This window comes from Panulirus ornatus, chromosome 6 (assembly GCF_036320965.1).
Source record: "Panulirus ornatus isolate Po-2019 chromosome 6, ASM3632096v1, whole genome shotgun sequence".
Lineage (NCBI taxonomy): Eukaryota > Metazoa > Arthropoda > Malacostraca > Decapoda > Palinuridae > Panulirus > Panulirus ornatus.
This window is the reverse complement of record NC_092229.1, coordinates 37550182-37573116: the sequence shown is the minus strand read 5'-3', so window position 1 is coordinate 37573116 and position 22935 is coordinate 37550182. Positions and strand designations below refer to the sequence as shown.

The 22935-nt window shown below is 45.1% G+C and overlaps 1 protein-coding gene across 3 annotated transcripts in view; it reads left to right on the top strand.

Annotated features, from left to right (window-relative positions):
* Positions 1–22935, top strand: part of LOC139749158 (ATP-sensitive inward rectifier potassium channel 12-like) — a 568779-nt gene that overhangs the window by 487022 nt on the left and 58822 nt on the right. For all 3 annotated transcript variants that reach the window (XM_071662809.1, XM_071662810.1, XM_071662808.1), the window contains one exon: positions 13135–13279. In XM_071662809.1, the coding sequence (XP_071518910.1) occupies positions 13135–13279 (145 nt within the window). The remainder of the gene's footprint in view (positions 1–13134; positions 13280–22935) is intronic.

The following is a 22935-nucleotide window of genomic DNA, read 5'->3' as shown; positions in this document are numbered from 1 at the left end:
CATTATGACTGGCCCACATTATGACTGGCTCACATTATGACTGGCCCACATTATGACTGGCCCACATTATGACTGGCCCACATTATGACTGGCTCACATTATGACTGGCCCACATTATGACTGGCCCACATTATGACTGGCCCACATTATGACTGGCTCACATTATGACTGGCCCACATTATGACTGGCCCACATTATGACTGGCCCACATTATGACTGGCCCACATTATGACTGGCTCACATTATGACTGGCCCACATTATGACTGGCCCACATTATGACTGGCCCACATTATGACTGGCCCACATTATGACTGGCCCACATTATGACTGGCTCACATTATGACTGGCTCACATTATGACTGGCCCACATTATGACTGGCCCACATTATGACTGGCTCACATTATGACTGGCTCACATTATGACTGGCCCACATTATGACTGGCCCACATTATGACTGGCTCACATTATGACTGGCCCACATTATGACTGGCCCACATTATGACTGTCCCACATTATGACTGGCCCACATTATGACTGGCCCACATTATGACTGGCCCACATTATGACTGGCTCACATTATGACTGGCTCACATTATGACTGGCCCACATTATCCTTCACAAGCTTTTAACCTCAGCCGGAACACCTTGAGGTACAGTCTTGACTGCAAGGTCACCGGTTTGTACCGACTGGTGAACCAAGTCAAGACAATTTTCTTGTTGAGTAAACGTTCCAACAACATTGTTTTATGACACTTTCTTCCCCACAAACTCGGCCCCACCCCTCAGGATCACGTCCCCAGACCGAGTGCTGCAGGGTTCAGTGTGGTCTTGCGTAACTTGGGGTATATGATGTTGGCTTCAAGATCAACATCGCAGTGGGGTTACTGATGTTGTCCTGGGAAGGCTGGAGGTGTGCTGTTGTCTTGGGAAGGCTTGAGAAGTTGTGTTGGCCTGGGGAAGGTTGGAGGTGTGGTGTTGTCCTGGGGAAGGATGGAGGTGTGGTGTTGTCCTGGTAAGGCTGGAGGTGTGGTTGTCCTGGCAAGGCTGGAAGTGTGGTGTTGTCCTGGGGAAGCTGGAGGTGTGCATGTTTTCTTGTGAAGGCTGGAGGTGTGCTGTTGTCCTGGGGAAGGCTGGAGGTGTGGTGTTGTCCTGGGAAGGCTGGAGGTGTGGTGTTGTCCTGGGGAAGGCTGGAGGAATGGTGTTGTCCTGGTAAGGCTGGAGGTGTGGTGTTGTCCTGGGAAGGCTGGAGGTGTGGTGTTTTCCTGGGAAGGTTGGAGGTGTGGCGTTGTCCTAGGAAGGCTGGAGGTGTGGCGTTGTCTTGGGAAGGCTGGAGGTGTGCGTGTTGTCCTGAGAAGGCTGAAGGTGTGCGTGTTGTCTTGTGCAGGCTAGAGGTGTGGTGTTGTCCTGGGGAAGGCTGGAGGTGTGGTGTTGCCCTGGGAAGGCTGGAGGTGTGGTGTTTTCCTGGGAAGGTTGGAGATATGGCGTTGTCCTAGGAAGGCTGGAGGTGTAGCGTTGTCCTGGGAAGGCTGGAGGTGTGCGTGTTGTCCTGAGAAGGCTGAAGGTGTGCGTGTTGTCTTGTGCAGGCTAGAGGTGTGGTGTTGTCCAGGGAAGGCTGGAGGTGTGGCATTGTCCTGGGAAGGCAGGAGGTGTGCTGTTGTCCTGGGGAAGGCTGGAGGTGTGGTGTTGTCCTGGGAAGGCTGGAGGTGTGGTGTTGTCCTGGGGAAGGCTGGAGGAATGGTGTTGTCCTGGTAAGGCTGGAGGTGTGGTTGTCCTGGTAAGGCTGGAGTTGTGGTGTTGTCCTGGGGAGGCTGGAGGTGTGCATGTTTTCTTGTGAAGGCTGGAGGTATGCTGTTGTCCTGGGGAAGGCTGGAGGTGTGGTGTTGTCCTGGGAAGGCTGGAGGTGTGCGTGTTGTCCTGGGAAGGCTGTAGGTATGCGTGTTGTCTTGTGAAGGCTAGAGGTGTGGTGTTGTCCTGGGAAGGCTAGAGATGTGGTGTTGTCCTGGGAAGGCTGGAGGTGTGGTGTTGTCCTGGGAAGGCTGGAGGTGTGGCGTTGTCCTGAGAAGGCTGGAGGTGTGGGGTTGTCCTGGGAAGGCGGGAGGTGTGGTGTTGTCCTGGGAAGGCTGGAGCTGTGGGTTGTCCTGGGAAGGCAGGAGGTGTGGTGTTGTCCTGGGAAGGCTGGAGATGTGGTGTTGTCCTGGGAAGGCTGGAGGTGTGCGTTTTGTCCTGGGAAGGCTGGAGGTGTGGTGTTCTCCTGGGAAGGCTGAAAATTTGGGTTGTCCTGGGATGGCTGGAAGTATGGTGTTGTCCTAGGAAGGCTGGAGGTGTGGTGTTGTCCTAGGAAGGCTGGAGGTGTGGTGTTGTCCTGGGAAGGCTGGAGGCGTGCGTGTTGTCTTGTGCAGGCTAAAGGTGTGGTTGTCCTGGGAAGGCTGGAAGTGTGGTGTTGTCCTGGGAAGGCTGGAAGTGTGGTGTTGTCCTGGGAAGGCTGGAGGTGTGCGTGTTGTCCTGGTAAGGCTGGAGGTGTGGTGTTTTCCTGGGAAGGCTGGATGTGTGTGTGTTGTCCTAGGAAGGCTGGAGGTGTGGTGTTGTCCTAGGAAGGCTGGAGGTGTGGTGTTGTCCTAGGAAGGCTGGAGGTGTGGTGTTGTCCTGGGACGGCTGGAGGTGTGCGTGTTGTCTTGTGCAGGCTAAAGGTGTGGTGTTGTCGTGGGAAGGCTGGAGGTGTGGTGTTGTCCTGGGAAGGCTGGAGGTGTGATGTTTTTCTGATGAGGCTGGAGGTGTGGTTGTCCTGGTAAGGCTGGAGGTGTGGTTGTCCTGGTAATGCTGGAGGTGTGGTTGTCCTGGTAAGACTGGAGGTGTGCGTGTTTTTCTGTGAACTCTGGAGATGTGGGTTGTCCTGAAAAGGCTGGAGCTGTGAGTTGTCCTGGGAAGGCTGGAGGTGTGGGTTATCCTTGTAAAGCTGGAGGTGTGGTGTTGTTCTGGGAAGGCTGGAGTGTAGGTTGTCCTGGGAAGGCTGGAGCTGTGGTGTTGTCCTAGGGAAGGCTGAAGGTGTGGTATTGTCCTGGGAAGGCTGGAGCTGTGGGTTGTCCTGGGAAGGCTAGAGGTGTGGTGTTGTCCTAGGGAAGGCTGAAGGTGTGGTATTGTCCTGGGAAGGCTGGAGCTGTGGTGTTGTCCTGAGAAGGCTGGAGCTGTGGGTTGTCCTGGGAAGGCTGGAGGTGTGATGTTGTTCTGGGAAGGCTGGAGCTGTGGGTTGTCCTGGGAAGGCTGGAGCTGTAAGTTGTCCTGGGAAGGCTGGAGCTGTGGTGTTGTCCTGGGAAGGCTGGAGCTGTGGGTTTTCCTGGGAAGGCTAGAGGTGTGATGTTGTCCTAGGGAAAGCTGAAGGGGTGGTGTTGTCCTGGGAAGGCTGGAGCAGTGGTGTTGTCCTGGGAAGGCTGGAGCTGTGGGTTGTCCAGGGAAGGCTGGAGGTGTGATGTTGTCCTGGGAAGGCTGGAGCTGTGGGTTGTCCTGGGAAGGCTGGAGCTGTGGGTTTTCCTGGGAAGGTTGGAGCTGTGGGTTGTCCTGGGAAGGCTAGAGGTGTGGTGTTGTCCTACGGAAGGCTGAAGGGGTGGTGTTGTCCTGGGAAGGCTGGATTTGTGGTGTTTTTCTGTGAAGGCTGGAAATGTGGGTTGTCCTGAGAAGGCTAGAGCTGTGGGTTGTCCTGGGAAGACTGGAGGTGTGGTGTTGTCTTGAGAAGGCTGGATGTGTGCGTGTTGTCCTGGGAAGGCTGGAGCTGTGGTGTGATGTTTGTTTACGGCCAGTGAATCAATTTCTTTTCCACCGAAGTGCGACACCATCAATGCAATGAGACAATTTTCCTAATAATCTAGAGAGATGACGTCAACATTTGTCATACATGTTGATTATATCAAAAATGATATCAAGTAGATTTCTTAGAAGTGAGCGACTTCACCGGAGCTACGCTAAGAATCATAATATTCCTTAAGGTTTCTGTTGTTATAGTCAGCAATATAAACTTTATATTGACCTTAACCTTGTTATATTACAATTACTTTCTTTATAGTCAGGAATATAAACTTTATATTGACCTTAACCTTGTCATATTACTCTTACTTTCTTTATAGTCATCAATATAAACTTTATATTGACCTTAACCTCGTCATATTACTCTTACTTTATTTTTCCAGATTTACATAACTTACTCTACCATATTGGTTATTGGTATGTAGACGAGCTTTAACCAGACCCCACCGCTTACTGTGGTAACCGTCTGCCCCACACATACCCTGCAAGTGGGTCATGGGCGAGGTAATCCCTTTGGTTGATATCTGACCAAAACTCGTCAATGATAATTACTTAATTTCCTAACGATTTTGTCTTTAACTCAGATTTTATTGCGTATCCTCCAAGCGTAAACTTTTATTGCGTATACTCCAAGTGTTAACATTTCATTGCGTATATTCCAAGCGTTAACATTTCATTGCGTATGCTCCAAGCGTTAACATTTCATTGCGTATACTCCAAGCGTTAACATTTCATTGCGTATACTCCAAGCGTTAACATTTTATTGCGTATACTCCAAGCGTTAACATTTTAGTGTGTATATGCATATGCTGCGAGCGTTAACATTTCATTGCGTACACTGTGAGCGTTAACATTCTATTGCATATACTCCGAACATTAACATTTTATTGCATACACTCAGAGCGTTAACATCTCATTGCGTATACTCCAAGCGTTACCATTGTATTGCATATAATCCAAGCGTTACCATTTTATTGCGTATAATGCAAGCATTAACATTTCATTGTGTATACTCCAAGCATTAACATTTTATTGCATATACTCCAAGTGTTAACATTTCATTGCGTATACTCCGAGCGTTAACATTTTATTGCGTATACTCCAAGTGTTAACATTTCATTACGTATACTCCAAGCGTTAACATTTTATTGCGTATACTCCAAGCGTTAACATTTCATTGCGTATATTCCAAGCATTAACATTTCATTGCGTATACTCCAAGCGTTAACATTTCATTGCGTGTACTCCAAGCGTTAACATTTTATTGCGTATCCTCCAAGCGTTGACATTTTATTGCGTATACTCCAAGCTTTAACATTTCATTGCATATACTCTAAGCGTTAACATTTTATTGCATATACTCCAAGCGTTAACATTTTAATTCGTACACTCCAAGCGTTAACATTTTATTGCGTATACTCCAAGCGTTAACATTTTATTGCGTATACTCCGAGCGTTAACATTTTATTGCGTATCCTCCAAGCATTAACATTTTATTGCATATACTCCAGGCGCTAACATTTTATTTCATATACTTCAAGCGTTAACATTTTATTGCGTATCCTCCAAACATTAACATTTTATTGGGTATACTCCAAGCGTTAACATCTTATTGGGTATACTCCAAGCGTTAACATTTTATTGGGTATACTCCAAGCGTTAACATCTTATTGGGTATACTCCAAGCGTTAACATCTTATTGGGTATACTCCAAGCGTTAACATCTTATTGCATATACTCCAAGCGTTAACATTTTATTACGTAATGTCAAAGTGTTAACATTCCATATGAGACATACATATACCTTATTACCCAGGGGGCTGGTACACAGGCTCGTGGTGAGCCACTGAGGGGCAGGTTGTCCCTCCATACCAGACTGACTACATGTAAAGATGTTGCCACAAGTGTATGTACTCAACTCCTTCCTGAGGTTCACTCATCTGTTATTCAGACTGAACACCTACGTAATGAAGGAGGCGTTCCAGGCGCTGATCTTGCGTAGAACTCCTGAAATTAGAATATTAGTAATTGTATCTCAGGAAGGTATGATCAGCTGGCGATATTATCCAACAGTTCTTGGGTCCTGTTCTTCAGTGATTACCTACGTGTCACATGACAAGTGTACTACCTACCGTTTAATACCACCACAAACCTGACAACGTGTACGTCGTGATGGTTTGTGGTGCAGCATTGCTCCAGCTATGCTCGCATCATCATCATGGTGTCGCCCAGCAACCTTCCTTAGGCCGTAATCGTTGTTCTCGTAGTTATGCAAAACTTGAATCTGACTTTTGTAATCATTGGCATCAATGGTAAATATTAACGAGGTTTGGCCCCTCGTCCTCCTACCTGGCTGACGTTGATGGCTCATAGTCATTTCATCAGTGGGTACAGCCAGCTGTTCCTCACGGATCCGTCTGTCCTCACAAAACCTGCAAGTAAAATGCATCGCAGAATTATGACAGAACTGAACACCAAACTTCCCACTGCACGCACAACACTCCTACCCTCCTGAAATAACAAACGGAAATTTTATGTTACCAAAAATTCACTCTATTCCTTGCACGCCTTTCACCCTCCTGCATGTTCAGGCCCCGATCGCTCAAAATCTTTTTCACTCCATCCCTCCATCTCCAATTAGGTCTTCCACTTCTCCTCGTTCCCTCCACCTCTGACACATATATCCTCTTGGTCAATCTTTCCTCACTCATTCTCTCCATGTGACCAAACCATTTCAAAACACCCTCTTTTGCTCTCTCAACCACGCTCTTTTTATTTTCACACATCTCTCTTACCCTTACATTACTTACTCGATCAAACCACCTCACACCACATATTGTCCTCAAACATCTCATTCCAACACATCCTCACTCCTCCACACAACCCTATCTATAGCCCATGCCTGAGAACCATATAACATTGTTGGAACACTATTCCTTCAAACATTCCCATTTTTGCTTTCCGAGATAATGTTCTCGCCTTCCACACATTTTTCAAAGCTCCCAGAATTTTCGCCCCCTCCCCCACCCTATGATTCACTTCCGCTTCCATGGTTCCATCCGCTGCCAGATCCACTCCCAGATATCTAAAACACTTTACTTCCTCCAGTTTTTCTGCATTCAAACTTACCCCCCAATTGACTTGTCCCTTAACACTACTGTACCTAATAACCTTACTCTTATTCACATTTACTCTCAGCTTTCTTTTTTCACACACTTTACCAAACTCAGTCACCAAATAGTACAATATATTTGACTCAAAAGATGAAGTAATAACACGAAAAAAAAAATACAGAAAAGACGTGACGTCAGACAGACAGACGACGAGAGTTGGCAACATCCTCGCAGCGAGCGTTTCCCAGGCACAACTGTCGAGATTTTTACCCTAACATTTCATAACACTTTGCAGCATTATAGTGTTATACACAGAAAGCTAAACACTTCAGAACTCCATAAAAGTTTTGCATGAAAACATGTAGTGGCAGAACACTGAAAAAATCGCAACCAAAAGATGTTAGATCCGAGCCAGTGAGTCATGGTGGGAAGGAGGCGCGTGTGTGTGACCGCTCGTTACGACGGCTGGCGCCATACCAAGTTTGTCAGACCTTGTTTACAGTTGGCAGCTCATTAAGTGTGGTACCATCACTAATGATAAGTTGATGGTACTGATGTAAGAGTGCAAACACAAGTTCAGTGTAAGTAGCAGTTGTACCAACACTTGTGCTGGATGAGTGAGTAGTTCACGAGCAGGGCACCATGGTCAATGCTCCTTCACTTATACGTCACAGTTTTAACCAAAATCCTGGAACCAGGTACCAACATGTGCGCTCTTTAGCGGTGACATTTTCTAATGTCTATTTTCTTCCTCTATGTATGATATAGTATACATGTTCAGATCTCTTCCTCCACGTATAGTGGGTTAGGATCTTCACAGTGCTGTATGTTTCACTGTTCAGAATTATAACTTGATTCATTATCATTTGTCTCAACATTGCATAATGAGTCACCACAGTAATGTCTCTTATTACTGTCTTTCCTTTGTGACTAGAAAATGATAACTGAGATAAGGTTCAGAGAGCATATTTTTTATGAAACTGAAAAGTCTGTGTGTGTGTGTGTGTGTGTGTGTGTGTGTGTGTGTGTGTGTGTGTGTGTGTGTTATTGCCATTTGTTAGTTTCTTTGTGATTACTATTTGTGTGCTACGGGAGGAGAGCTTTGCACTCGTTTTGTCTTGTCGCTTAACCTTGTATGTATTTTTCGCATCTTCACTCCTGTGTATGAATGCACACACACACACACACACACACACACACACACACACACACACACACACACCAGCCTAAACCACGTAACCATTTATCAACAATTCCCAGGTTCCAGTCACGGACAAAAGTCCACATGAAAGCCGGACCATAATTGAAATATAGAGAGAATTATGAAACGGAAAAAGAAAAGACAATGGAAATTATTGACTAATTTTGGATAGAGAGATGGGTAGAAATTGGGTCTCGGAGTTATCAAACTTAAAAAGATTTTTGTCTGCCTCACTCAAATATCCTGTCCAAGTCTGAGTTTATTGAGGAGGCTGTGTCAAGACGAGATGTAGATCAAGTGAAAGAAGAGGGACCAGATTTGAAGGATGTGGATGAATGCAGTGTTGAGTTGTCAGCGTATGAGTGCATTGGATCATATGTGGAGGAGAGGAATTCGTTGAAAAGGAGAAAAAGTGTAGGGGACAGGACAGAACCTTGAGAGACACCGCCGTTGATGGAGAAAAGTTGGGCGGCCGATCCATCAACAACCACACAGATAGATCGGCCGGAGAGGAAGCTAGGTATGAAGGAGCAAAGTGAGGGAGGGAAGCCAAGAGAGGGAAGCTTAGAGATGAGACCCCGATACCACACGCTGTCAAAAGCCTTAGATATGTCAAGGGCAACTACATATGACTCCCCAAAACACTTCAGGGATGATGACCAGACATGAGTAAGATAGCAAAGAATATCGCTAGTGGATCGCCTTATGTTGGTGATCAGAGAGAAGACTGTTATTATCGAGGTGTTTAAAGGATATGGGAGTTGAGGATAGATTCAGAGACTTTGGAAATGGTTGATGTCAAAGCAATAGGACGATAGTTAGAGAGATCAGAACGATCACCGCCCTTAGAGAAGAGATGTATCAACGCTGCTTCCAAAGAGAAGGTAAAGTTTTGGTTTTCAAACACAAACGGAACAGACGAGCAAGCACAGGTGCATGTTCAGAGGCAGACTCTTTCAGTACGAGGGAATGGATGCCATCAGGACCATAAGCCTTGCTTGTGTCCAGATGAAGAAGCGCATTTTGGGCAGTCCGAAAAGAGATTACGGGAAGAGGCAAAACATTAGTAGGAGCCAAGCATCAGGGGGTGAAGGAATGTTAGAGTCATCCAAGGAGGAGTTAGAGGAGAAACGGGAACCAAAGAGAGTTGCTTTGTCTACGAGAGAGACAGATATAACACCGTCAATACGGAAAAGTGAGGGGAAGTTAGCGCGACAGAAGTTGTTAGAGATGCCCTTAGCTAAAGACCAGAAACACCTCTCAGTGGATGACGAGGAGAGGTTATCACACTTCATTTTAATAAAGTAACGCCTCGCCTCTCAGAGAACGTGCTTGTAGAGATTACGGCCAGTGATAAAAGATGAATGGGAGCCAGAGGAAGGAGAGTTGTTCCAAGCCTAGTATGCCTCGTCCCTTGACTGAATGGCCTCAGAACAGGAGCGGTTGAACCTTGGACTGGATGAGGAAGTTGGCTAGAAGGAAGTGGGGATAAATGCCTCCATTAACGTAATAATAACCTCTGTTATGCATTGGCTGAGACAGAAGCATCACCACATAAGAGACGGTAATTTACCCAAGGAAAGTCATCAAAGAAGTTACATAAGTTATTCCAGGCAGCTTTGTTCAGGTGCCAGTATTTACGTTTAGAAGGGGCTGCTGGAGGGGGAGGTGCCGTTAGAATAGATACAGTTATGAGAGAGTGATCACATGAACCAACTGGGGGCGAGGGTGTGTATTTACAGCGAGATGCACTAGAGGTGAAAAACAAATCCAGAATATTAGGAAAATGGTCACAGTGGTCAGGAATATGAGAGACGTCTCTATGTCGCTGTTCCACTGTGTCACCTGATCCACTGTGTCAGCACCTGTGAGGTCTGTGTCTGTGTCATCTGATCCATTGTGTCAGCACCTGTGAGGTCTGTGTCTGTGTCATCTCATCCACTGTGTCAGCACCTGTGAGGTCTGTGTCTGTGTCATCTCATCCACTGTGTCAGCACCTGTGAGGTCTGTGTCTGTGTCACCTGATCCACTGTGTCAGCACCTGTGAGGTCTGTGTCTGTGTCATCTGATCCACTGTGTCAGCACCTGTGAGGTCTGTGTCTGTGTCACCTGATCCACTGTGTCAGCACCTGTGAGGTCTGTGTCTGTGTCATCTCATCCACTGTGTCAGCACCTGTGAGGTCTGTGTCTGTGTCACCTGATCCACTGTGTCAGCACCTGTGAGGTATGTGTCTGTGTCACCTGATCCACTGTGTCAGCACCTGTGAGGTCTGTGTCTGTGTCATCTGATCCACTGTGTCATCACCTGTGAGGTCTGTGTCTGTGTCACCTGATCCAATGTGTCAACACGTAGATCATCAGTATATCCAGCAGGTTCTCATCTTCGTAACTTCATAAAGTATAATTCTATCGATTGTTTACATTCTCTCTCTCTCTCTCTCTCTCTCTCTCTCTCTCTCTCTCTCTCTCTCTCTCTCTCTCTCTCTCTCTCTCTCTCTCTCTCTCTCTCTCTCTCTCTCTCTCTCTCTCTCTCTCTCTCTCTCTCTCTCGTGGGCAGTAGGCATGCTTTACCCCACACGTCGTCTAGTGACATTCATTCCACAAACACTCAAGCGATACAGTTTAGACCAGTGATATTAAGGCCGTCATCCACCAACCAAAGAATCCTTACCATCATCTTAAGTGCTGTTGGTCATCTTCAAGTGCTGCTGGTCATCTTCAAGTGCTGCTGGTCATCTTCAAGTGCTGCTGGTAATCTTCAAGTGCTGTTGGTCATCTTAAGTGCTGCTGATCATGTTCAAGTGCTGCTGGTCATCTTAAGTGCTGCTGGTCATCTTCAAGTGCTGCTGGTCATCTTCAAGTGCTGCTGGTCATCTTCAAGTGCTGCTGGTCATCTTCAAGTGCTGCTGATCATCTTCAAGTGCTGCTGGTCATCTTCAAGTGCTGCTGATCATCTTCAAGTGCTGCTGGTCATCTTCAAGTGCTGCTGATCATCTTCAAGTGCTGCTGGTCATCTTCAAGTGCTGCTGGTCATCTTCAAGTGCTGCTGGTCATCTTCAAGTGCTGCTGGTCATCTTCAAGTGCTGCTGGTCATCTTCAAGTGCTGCTGATCATCTTCAAGTGCTGCTGGTCATCTTCAAGTGCTGCTGGTCATCTTCAAGTGCTGTTGGTCATCTTAAGTGCTGCTGGTCATCTTAAGTGCTGCTGGTCATCTTCAAGTGCTGCTGATCATGTTCAAGTGCTGCTGGTCATGTTCAAGTGCTGCTGGTCATCTTCAAGTGCTGCTGGTCATCTTCAAGTGCTGTTGGTCATCTTAAGTGCTGCTGTTCATCTTAAGTGCTGCTGATCATGTTCAAGTGCTGCTGGTCATGTTCAAGTGCTGCTGGTCATCTTCAAGTGCTGATGGTCATCTTCAAGTGCTGCTGGTCATCTTCAAGTGCTGCTGATCATCTTCAAGTGCTGCTGGTCATCTTCAAGTGCTGCTGGTCATCTTCAAGTGCTGTTGGTCATCTTAAGTGCTGCTGGTCATCTTAAGTGCTGCTGGTCATCTTCAAGTGCTGCTGATCATGTTCAAGTGCTGCTGGTCATGTTCAAGTGCTGCTGGTCATCTTCAAGTGCTGCTGGTCATCTTCAAGTGCTGCTGGTCATCTTCAAGTGCTGCTGGTAATCTTCAAGTGCTGTTGGTCATCTTAAGTGCTGCTGATCATGTTCAAGTGCTGCTGGTCATCTTAAGTGCTGCTGGTCATCTTCAAGTGCTGCTGGTCATCTTCAAGTGCTGCTGGTCATCTTCAAGTGCTGCTGGTCATCTTCAAGTGCTGCTGATCATCTTCAAGTGCTGCTGGTCATCTTCAAGTGCTGCTGATCATCTTAAGTGCTGCTGGTCATCTTAAGTGCTGCTGATCATGTTCAAGTGCTGCTGGTAATCTTCAAGTGCTGCTGGTCATGTTCAAGTGCTGATGGTCATCTTCAAGTGCTGCTGGTCATCTTCAAGTGCTGCTGATCATCTTAAGTGCTGCTGGTCATCTTCAAGTGCTGTTGTAGTAATTCTAAGTTCATGTAAACTATCAATATGCATGTGGAAAATCTTGTTGTAAGTACTCGTTTGTAAGTGCTCGTTTGTAAGTACTCTCTCCTGCTTCTTATTTACTGTAACCCAGTCTCCTCTATATTTACTGTAACCCAGTCTCTCTATATTTACTGTAACCCAGTCTCCTCTATATTTACTGTAACCCAGTCTTCTCTATATTTACTGTAACCCAGTCTCCTCTATATTTACTGTAACCCAGTCTTCTCTATATTTACTGTAATCCAGTCTCCTCTATATTTACTGTAACCCAGTCTTCTCTATATTTACTGTAACCCAGTCTCCTCTATATTTACTGTAACCCAGTCTCCTCTATATTTACTGTAACCCAGTCTCCTCTATATTTACTGTAACCCAGTCTCCTCTATATTTAATGTAACCCAGTCTCCTCTATATTTACTGTAACCCAGTCTTCTCTATATTTACTGTAACCCAGTCTCCTCTATATTTACTGTAACCCAGTCTCCTCTATATTTACTGTAACCCAGTCTCCTCTATGTTTACTGTAACCCAGTCTCCTCTATATTTACTGTAACCCAGTCTCCTCTATATTCAAGATGTTTAACGTATGGATCATTATCCTGTATGGGTCAAGATTAGGTCATAACCGAAAATATTATTATTTTACGCAAGTCTTTACATATGTCCTGCCTGAAGTCTGGCACCAGTATTGGTAATTCAGTCTTTATAATTGATGATCATCCTTTGTGCATTGTTATCAAAAATCCTTGATCACGTCTCACCCATAGATCCACCATGCTTATGTTCATTCAGCCACTCATAACAATTCTTTATGTTCATTCAGCCACTCATAACAATTCTTTATGGAATTCTTGGGAGAAGAATCAGTTTTGAACAAGCCATGTTCAAGGTAAACACGTTTCTGATGGATCGTCTCTCGTGCAAGCCTTCATTAATGTGTGTCCGTCTTGGCCGCAGGTACAGACACACGCGGATCAGCAGTAAGAAGATGCGCAAGCGGGTCGTGCAGAAGAACGGCGAGTGTAACGTGTCCCCGTCCAACGTGGCCAAGAGGAGGCGACGTTACCTTCAAGATATCTTCACTACACTAGTTGATATCCAGGTCAGGCATCTTAACTACGTTATCAACTTTAATGTAGTATATCCAGGTCAGACATCTTAACTACGTTATCAACTGTAGTGTGGTATATCCAAGTCAGACATCTTAACTACGTTATCAACTTTAATGTAGTATATCCAGGTCAGACAACTACGTTATCAACTTTAATGTAGTATATCCAGGTCAGACATCTTAACTACGTTATCAACTGTAGTGTGGTATATCCAAGTCAGACATCTTAACTACGTTATCAACTTTAATGTAGTATATCCAAGTCAGACAACTTAACTACGATATCAACTTTAGTGTAGTATAGACTCAGTGTTTTCCCTCACCTGAAATGGATTAACGTATCTATATTCTTCTGTTGTGTTATCGCCCAGGCTTCATCTTGAATGTACAACTAATTGTCAGGTCAACGTGTTAAGCCAGTGATGATATACTGTTTGAAGTTCTTCTGACCTGAAGTTGTACACCTCCATCATGACCCTTGTTTAATGTCAGGTTAAATGTGAACGTAATGTTCAGCTGTGGTGTAACAATATATATATATATATATATATATATATATATATATATATATATATATATATATATATATATATATATATATATATATATATATATATATTATCCCTGGGGATAGGGGATTAAGAATACTTCCCACGTCTTCCCTGCGTGTCGTAGAAGGCGACTAAAAGGGGAGGGAGCGGGGGGCTGGAAATCCTCCCCTCTCGTTTTTTTTTTTTTTAATTTTCCAAAAGAAGGAACAGAGGGGGCCAGGTGAGGATATTTCCTCAAAGACCCAGTCCTCTGTTCTTAACGCTACCTCGCTGTCGCGGGAAATGGCGAATAGTTTAAAAAAAAAAAAAAAAAAATATATATATATATATATATATATATATATATATATATATATATATATATATATATATATTTATATTTGTCGCTGTCTCCCGCGTTTGCGAGGTAGCGCAAGGAAACAGACAAAAGAAATGGCCCAACCCACCCCCATACACATTTATATACATACGTCCACACACGCAAATATACATACCTACACAGCTTTCCATGGTTTACCCCAGACGCTTCACATGCCCTGATTCAATCCACTGACAGCACGTCAACCCCGGTATACCACATCGATCCAATTCACTCTATTCCTTGCCCTCCTTTCACCATCCTGCATGTTCAGGCCCCGATCACACAAAATCTTTTTCACTCCATCTTTCCACCTCCAATTTGGTCTCCCACTTCTCCTCGTTCCTTCCACCTCCGACACATATATCCTCTTGGTCAATCTTTCCTCACTCATTCTCTCCATGTGCCCAAACCATTTCAAAACACCCTCTTCTGCTCTCTCAACCACGCTCTTTTTATTTCCACACATCTCTCTTACCCTTACGTTACTTACTCGATCAAACCACCTCACACCACACATTGTCCTCAAACATCTCATTTCCAGCACATCCATACTCCTGCACACAACTCTATCCATAGCCCACGCCTCGCAACCATACAACATTGTTGGAACCACTATTCCTTCAAACATACCCATTTTTGCTTTCCGAGATAATGTTCTCGACTTCCACACATTCTTCAAGGCTCCCAGAATTTTCGCCCCCTCCCCCACCCTATGATTCACTTCTGCTTCCATGGTTCCATCCGCTGCCAGATCCACTCCCAGATATCTAAAACACTTTACTTCCTCCAGTTTTTCACCATTCAAACTTACCTCCCACTTGACTTGACCCTCAACCCTACTGTACCTAACAACCTTGCTCTTATTCACATTTACTCTTAACTTTCTTCTTTCACACACTTTACAAAACTCAGTCACCAGCTTCTGCAGTTTCTCACATGAATCAGCCACCAGCGCTGTATCATCAACGAACAACAACTGACTCACTTCCCAAGCTCTCTCATCCCCAACAGACTTCATCCTTGCCCCTCTTTCCAAAACTCTTGCATTCACCTCCCTAACAACCCCATCCATAAACAAATTAAACCATGGAGACATCACACACCCCTGCCGCAAAACCTACATTTACTGAGAACCAATCACTTTCTTCCTACACGTACACATGCCTTACATCCTCGATAAAAACTTTTCACTGCTTCTAACAACTTGCCTCCCACACCATATATTCTTAATACCTTCCACAGAGCATCTCTATCAACTCTATCATATGCCTTCTCCAGATCCATAAATGCTACATACAAATCCATTTGCTTTTCTAAGTGTTTCTCACATACATTCTTCAAAGCAAACACCTGATCCACACATCCTCTACCACTTCTGAAACCACACTGCTCTTCCCCAGTCTGATGCTCTGTACATGCCTTCACCCTCTCAATCAATATCCTCCCATATAATTTACCAGGAATACTCAACAAACTTATACCTCTGTAATTTGAGCACTCACTCTTATCCCCTTTGCCTTTGTACAATGGCACTATGCACGCATTCCGCCAATCCTCAGGCACCTCACCATGAGTCATACATACATTAAATAACCTTACCAACCATTCACTAATACAGTCACCCCCTTTTTTAACAAATTCCACTGCAATACCATCCTAACCTGCTGTCTTGCCGGCTTTCATCTTCCGCAAAGCTTTTACTACCTCTTCTCTGTTTACCAAATCATTTTCCCTAACCCTCTCACTTTGCACACCACCTCGACCAAAACACCCTATATCTGCCACTCTATCATCAAACACATTCAACAAACCTTCAAAATACTCACTCCATCTCCTTCTCACATCACCACTACTTGTTATCACCTCCCCATTTGCGCCCTTCACTGAAGTTCCCATTTGCTCCTTTGTCTTACGCACTTAATTACCTCCTTCCAGAACATCTTTTTATTCTCCCTAAGATTTAATGATACGCTCTCACCCCAACTCTCATTTGCCCTCTTTTTCACCTCTTGCACCTTTCTCTTGACCTTCTGTCTCTTTCTTTCAATATATATATATATATATATATATATATATATATATATATATATATATATATATATATATATATATATATATATCTTTCTTTCATACTATTCGCCATTTCCCGCGTCAGCGAGGTAGCGTTAAGAACAGAGGACTGGGCCTCTGAGGAAACATCCTCATCCAGCCCCCTTCTCTGTTCCTCCCTTTGGAAAAAAAAAAAAAAAAAGAGAGGGGAGGATTTCCAGCCCCCCGCTCCCTTCCCTTTTAGTCGCCTTCTACGACACGCAGGGAATACGTGGGAAGTATTCTTTCTCCCCTATCCCCAGGGAATATATATATATATATATATATATATATATATATATATATATATATATATATATATATATATATATATATATATATATATATATATATTGGGTAATTTAATTAATCCTAACCCAGATGTGGGGTGGACTTATCCGTGATGGAAACTAAACGAAAGGGTAACGTATATGTGTTTTTAAGTTGGATACATGGCACTAAGTTCTGAGGCAGCAGGACGTAGGGGTAACTTAACTATTTATGTAGGTCACATGTGGGGTAAATTCTGTTTCAAAGGCCACACTCCAGCGTAACATGTTCAGGCTAGGATGATTTATCCATTCATTCACTCAGTGCTGGGCGACCTTAGCTGTTTCAGCCTCTAAACAGATTGTAGACGTAGCTCTCATTCCCAGTGTACGGCGGATACAGCTTACAGGAACATTCCACATTTAACTCTCATTCCCAAGTACACGTAGATAACTTACTGGAAAAGGTCAATTTTAGCTCTTATTCCCCAGTATAAAGATATAACTTACATATAAAGGTCAATTTTAGCTCTTATTCCCCAGTATAAAGATATAACATACATATAAAGGTCAGTTTTAGCTCTTATTCCCCAGTATAAAGATATAACTTACATATAAAGGTCAGTTTTAGCTCTTATTTCCCAGTATAAAGATATAACTTACATATAAAGGTCAGTTTTAGCTCTTATTCCCCAGTATAAAGATATAACTTACATATAAAGGTCAGTTTTAGCTCTTATTTCCCAGTATAAAGATATAACATACATATAAAGGTCAGTTTTAGCTCTTATTCCCCAGTATAAAGATATAACTTACATATAAAGGTCAGTTTTAGCTCTTATTCCCCAGTATAAAGATATAACTTACATATAAAGGTCAGTTTTAGCTCTTATTTCCCAGTATAAAGATATAACTTACATATAAAGGTCAGTTTTAGCTCTTATTCCCCAGTATAAAGATATAACTTACATATAAAGGTCAGTTTTAGCTCTTATTCCCCAGTATAAAGATATAACTTACATATAAAGGTCAGTTTTAGCTCTTATTCCCCAGTATAAAGATATAACTTACATATAAAGGTCAGTTTTAGCTCTTATTCCCCAGTATAAAGATATAACTTACATATAAAGGTCAGTTTTAGCTCTTATTCCCCAGTATAAAGATATAACTTACATATAAAGGTCAATTTTAGCTCTTATTCCCCCGTATAGAAATATAACTTCCAGCGGTTAGATTTGTTCTTCATCAGCAAGACATATTGTTAAATCAGCCTATACCTGCTGGACACTAGGTGAACTTAATTGTATTTCCAAATAAGTTCCGTAAGTTAATAATCTAATGTCATAAGCGATGCTGACTGAGGAGGTTCCATGAGGTTGATACAGGCATACTAGAGGAGGTTACCTGGGTTTGGTACAGGCACACTAGAGGTTGATTACCTGGGGTTGGTACAGGCAAACTAGAGGTTGGTTCCCTGGGGTTGGTACAGACATACTAGAGGTTGATTACCTGGGTTTGGTACAGACATACTAGAGGTTGGTTACCTGGGGTTGGCACAGGCATACTAGAGGTTGGTTACCTGGGGTTGGCACAGGCATACTAGAGGTTGGTTACCTGGGGTTGGTACAGACATACTAGAGGTTGGTTCCCTGGGGTTGGCACAGGCATACTAGAGGTTGGTTACCTGGGGTTGGTACAGACATACTAGAGGTTGATTACCTGGGTTTGGTACAGACATACTAGAGGTTGGTTACCTGGGGTTGGTACAGACATACTAGAGGTTGGTTACCTGGGGTTGGTACAGACATACTAGAGGTTGATTACCTGGGTTTGGTACAGACATACTAGAGGTTGGTTACCTGGGGTTGGTACAGACATACTAGAGGTTGATTACCTGGGGTTGGTACAGGCATACTAGAGGTTGGTTCCCTGGGGTTGGCACAGGCATACTAGAGGTTGGTTACCTGGGGTTGGTACAGGCTTACTAGAGGTTGGTTACCTGGGGTTGGTACAGGTAAACTAGAAGTTGGTTACCTGGGGTTGGTACAGGTAAACTAGAGGTTGGTTACCTGGGGTTGGTACAGGCTTACTAGAGGTTGGTTACCTGGGTTTGGTACAGACATACTAGAGGTTGGTTCCCTGGGGTTGGTACAGACATACTAGAGGTTGGTTACCTGGGGTTGGTACAGACATACTAGAGGTTGGTTACCTGGGGTTGGTACAGACATACTAGAGGTTGGTTACCTGGGGTTGGTACAGACATACTAGAGGTTGGTTACCTGGGTTTGGTACAGGCATACTAGAGGTTGGTTACCTGGGGTTGGTACAGACATACTAGAGGTTGGTTACCTGGGGTTGGTACAGACATACTAGAGGTTGGTTACCTGGGTTTGGTACAGACATACTAGAGGTTGGTTACCTGGGGTTGGTACAGACATACTAGAGGTTGGTTACCTGGGGTTGGTACAGGCATACTAGAGGTTGGTTACCTGGGTTTGGTACAGACATACTAGAGGTTGGTTACCTGGGGTTGGTACAGACATACTAGAGGTTGGTTACCTGGGGTTGGTACAGACATACTAGAGGTTGGTTACCTGGGTTTGGTACAGACATACTAGAGGTTGGTTACCTGGGGTTGGTACAGACATACTAGAGGTTGGTTACCTGGGGTTGGTACAGACATACTCGAGGTTGGTTACCTGGGGTTGGTACAGACATACTAGAGGTTGGTTACCTGGGTTTGGTACAGACATACTAGAGGTTGGTTACCTGGGGTTGGTACAGACATACTAGAGGTTGGTTACCTGGGGTTGGTACAGACATACTAGAGGTTGGTTACCTGGGTTTGGTACAGGCATACTAGAGGTTGGTTACCTGGGGTTGGTACAGACATACTAGAGGTTGGTTACCTGGGGTTGGTACAGACATACTAGAGGTTGGTTACCTGGGGTTGGTACAGACATACTAGAGGTTGGTTACCTGGGTTTGGTACAGACATACTAGAGGTTGGTTACCTGGGGTTGGTACAGACATACTAGAGGTTGGTTACCTGGGGTTGGTACAGGCATACTAGAGGTTGGTTACCTGGGTTTGGTACAGACATACTAGAGGTTGGTTACCTGGGGTTGGTACAGACATACTAGAGGTTGGTTACCTGGGGTTGGTACAGACATACTAGAGGTTGGTTACCTGGGTTTGGTACAGACATACTAGAGGTTGGTTACCTGGGGTTGGTACAGACATACTAGAGGTTGGTTACCTGGGGTTGGTACAGACATACTTCTTAATCCCTGTGGTGCAGTCCTTGAGCACGACGGTACAGTCCTGGGTACGTAGGTATGATACTTGAGCACGACGGTACAGTCCTGGGTACGAAGGTACGATACTTAGTTTCATGCCTTGACCTTTGCGGTTAAAGGCCAGGATATCATTCCCAAGGGTAGTATCGTAGTGCTCAAGGGCCCTTCCGTAGTGCTTAAGAGTCGTACTGAAGTGCTCAAGGGTCGCACCGTAGTGCTCAAGGGTCTTACTGTAATGATCATGGGTTTTAGCGTAGTGCTCAAAGGTCGTGCTGTTGTGCTTAAGGGTCGTACCATAGTGCTTAAGGGCCGGGCCTTACTGCTCAAGGGTCTTAATGTAATGCTTAAGGATCATGCCGTAGTGCTCAAGGTGTTGTACCTTAGTGCTCAGGGGTCTTACCGTAGTGCTCAAGAGTCGTACTGTAGTGCTCAAGGGTGTACCGTAGTACTCAAGGGTTGTACCGTAGTGCTCAAGTACAGGCCGTCATGCTCAAAGGTCGTTTTATAGTGCTCAAGGTTGGTACCGTAGTGCTCTATTATCTTACCCTAGTGCTCAAGGGTCGTATGTTGGTGCTCAAGGATCTTACTGTAATGCTCAGGGGTCGTACCTTAATATTCTAGGCTCGCTTTGTAATGCTCAAGGGTCTTATTGTTGTGCTCAATCGCCGTACCGAAGTGCTTTGTCGTACTAAAGTGCTCTAGAGTCGTACTGTAGTTAGCAAAGGTTGTACTGTACTGCTCAGGGATCAAGCCATGGTGCTCAAGGGTCGTACTCTAGTGCTCAAGAGTCGTACCTTGGTGCTCAGTGGTCCTACTGTAATGGTCAAAGGTCATACCGAAGTGCTCAAGGCTTGCACCTTAGCGTTCAAGGGTCCTACCGTAGTGCTCAAGGGTCGCACCTTAGTGCTCAGGGGTGTTGCTGTCGTGTTCAAGGGTCGTACCTTAGTGTTCAGGTGTGTTGCTGTAGTGCTCAAGGGTCGTGCCGAAGTGTTCAAGGGTCGTACCTTAGTGCTCAAGAGTCTTACTCTAGTGCTCAAGGGTCGTACCTTAGTGCTCAAGAATCTTGCTGTTGTGCTCAAGGGTCGTACCGTAGTGCTTAAGAATCTTAATGTTGTGCTCAAGCGTCCTATCTTAGTGATCAAGGGTCGTGAAGTTGTGTTCATTGGTCGTATCATGGTGCTCAAGGATCTGACTGTAGTGCTCAACGGTCGTACTGTAGTGTTTTAGGGTCTTACTGTAGAGCTCAAGGATTGTGCCTTAGTGCTCAAGGATCTTACCTTAGTGGTCACAGGTCTTACTATAGAACTCAAGGGTCGTACCATAGTGCTCAAGGGTAGTACCTTAGTGCTCAAGGGTCTTACTGTAGGTGCTGAAGGGTTGTACCTTAGTGCTAAAGGGTCTTACTGTAGTGCTGAAGCGTCGTACCGTAGTACTCAAGGGTCGTACTGCACTGCTCAAAGGTCTTACTCTAGTGCTCAAGGGTCGTGCCGAATTGCTCAAGGGTCGTATCTTAGTGCTCAAGGGTTTCATCGAAGCGCACAGTGGTCGTACCGTAGAGCTCAGGGGTCTTACGTTAGTGCTCAAGATTCTTACTGTAGTGCTCAAGGGTCTTACCTTTGTGCTCAAGGGTGTTGTTGTAATGCACGAGGGTCGTACCTTAGAGCTCAGGGGTCGTACGTTAGTGCTTAATTTTCTTACTGTAGTGCTTAAAGGTCATTCCGTAGTTTAGTGCTCAAGGGTAGTGCTGTACTGCTTATTGATCGTACCTTAGTGCTGAAGGGTCGTACTGTAGTGCTCAATGGTTGTACCGTAGTGCTCAAGGGTCGGGCCGTAATGCTCGAGGGTCGTATTATAGTGCTCAAGAGTGGTACCATAGTGCTCAATGATCGTACCTTAGTGCTCAGACGTCGCACCTTCGTGCTCAAGGGCCTCACTGTAATGCTCAAGGGTCAGACCTTAGTGTTCAAGGCTCGCATCGTAGTGCTCAAGGGTCGTACCGTGGTGCTCAAGGGTCGCACCTTAGTGCTCATGGGTCGTACCGTAGTGCTCAAGGGTCGTATCTTAGTCCTCAGGGGCGTTGCTGTAGTGCTCAAGGGGCTTATCTTAGTGCTCATGGGTCACCAACCGTAGTGCTCAAGGGTCTTATCTTAGTGCTCTGGTGTGTTGCTGCAGTGCTCAAGGGTCGTGCCGTAGTCCTCAGGGGTCGTACTTTAGTACTCAAGGGTCTTAACTGTAGTGCTCAAGTGTCGTTCGGTAGTGCTCAAGGGTCGTGCCTTAGTGCTCAAGAGTCTTACTGTAGTGTTGAAGGGTCGTGCTGTAGTGCTGAAGGGTCGTACCTTAGTGCTCAGGGGGTGTTGCTGAAGTGCTGAAGGGTCGTGCTATAGTGTTCAAGGGTCGTACCTTAATGCTCGAGTCTTACTCTAGTGCTCAAGGGTCGTACCTTAGTGACCATGAATCTTACTGTAGTGCTCAAGGGTCGTGAAGGAGTGCTCAAGGGTCGTACCTTAGTGACCATGAATCTTACTGTAGTGCTCAAGGGTCGTGAAGAAGTGCTCAAGGGTCGTATCTTTATGCTCAAGGGTCTGACTGTAGTGCTCAATGGTGGTACTGTGGTGCTCAAGGATCTGACTTTAGTGCTCAAGGGTCGTACTGTAGTGCTCAAGGGTCTTACCTGAGTGATCAAAGGTCTTACTGTAATGCTCACGGGTCGTACCGTAGTGCTCAAGGGTCGTACTGTAGTGCTCAAGGGTCGTACTGTAGTGCTCAAAGGTCTTACCTTAGTGATCAAAGGTCTTATTGTAATGCTGTATTGCTGAAGAGTCGTACCTTAGTGTTCAAAGATCTTACTGTAGTGCTGAAGGGTCGTGCTGTTGTGCTGAAGGCCCATACCTTAGTGCTCAGGAGTGTTGCTGTAGTGCTCAAGGGTCGTGCCGTAGTGTTCAAGGCTCTTACCTTAGTGTTCAAGGGTCGTATCGTAGTGCTCAAGGGTTGTGAAGTAGTGCTCAAGGGTCGTATCGTAGTGCTCAAGGGTCTGAGTGTAGTGCTCAAGGGTCGTACTGTAGTGCTTACAGGTCGTGCT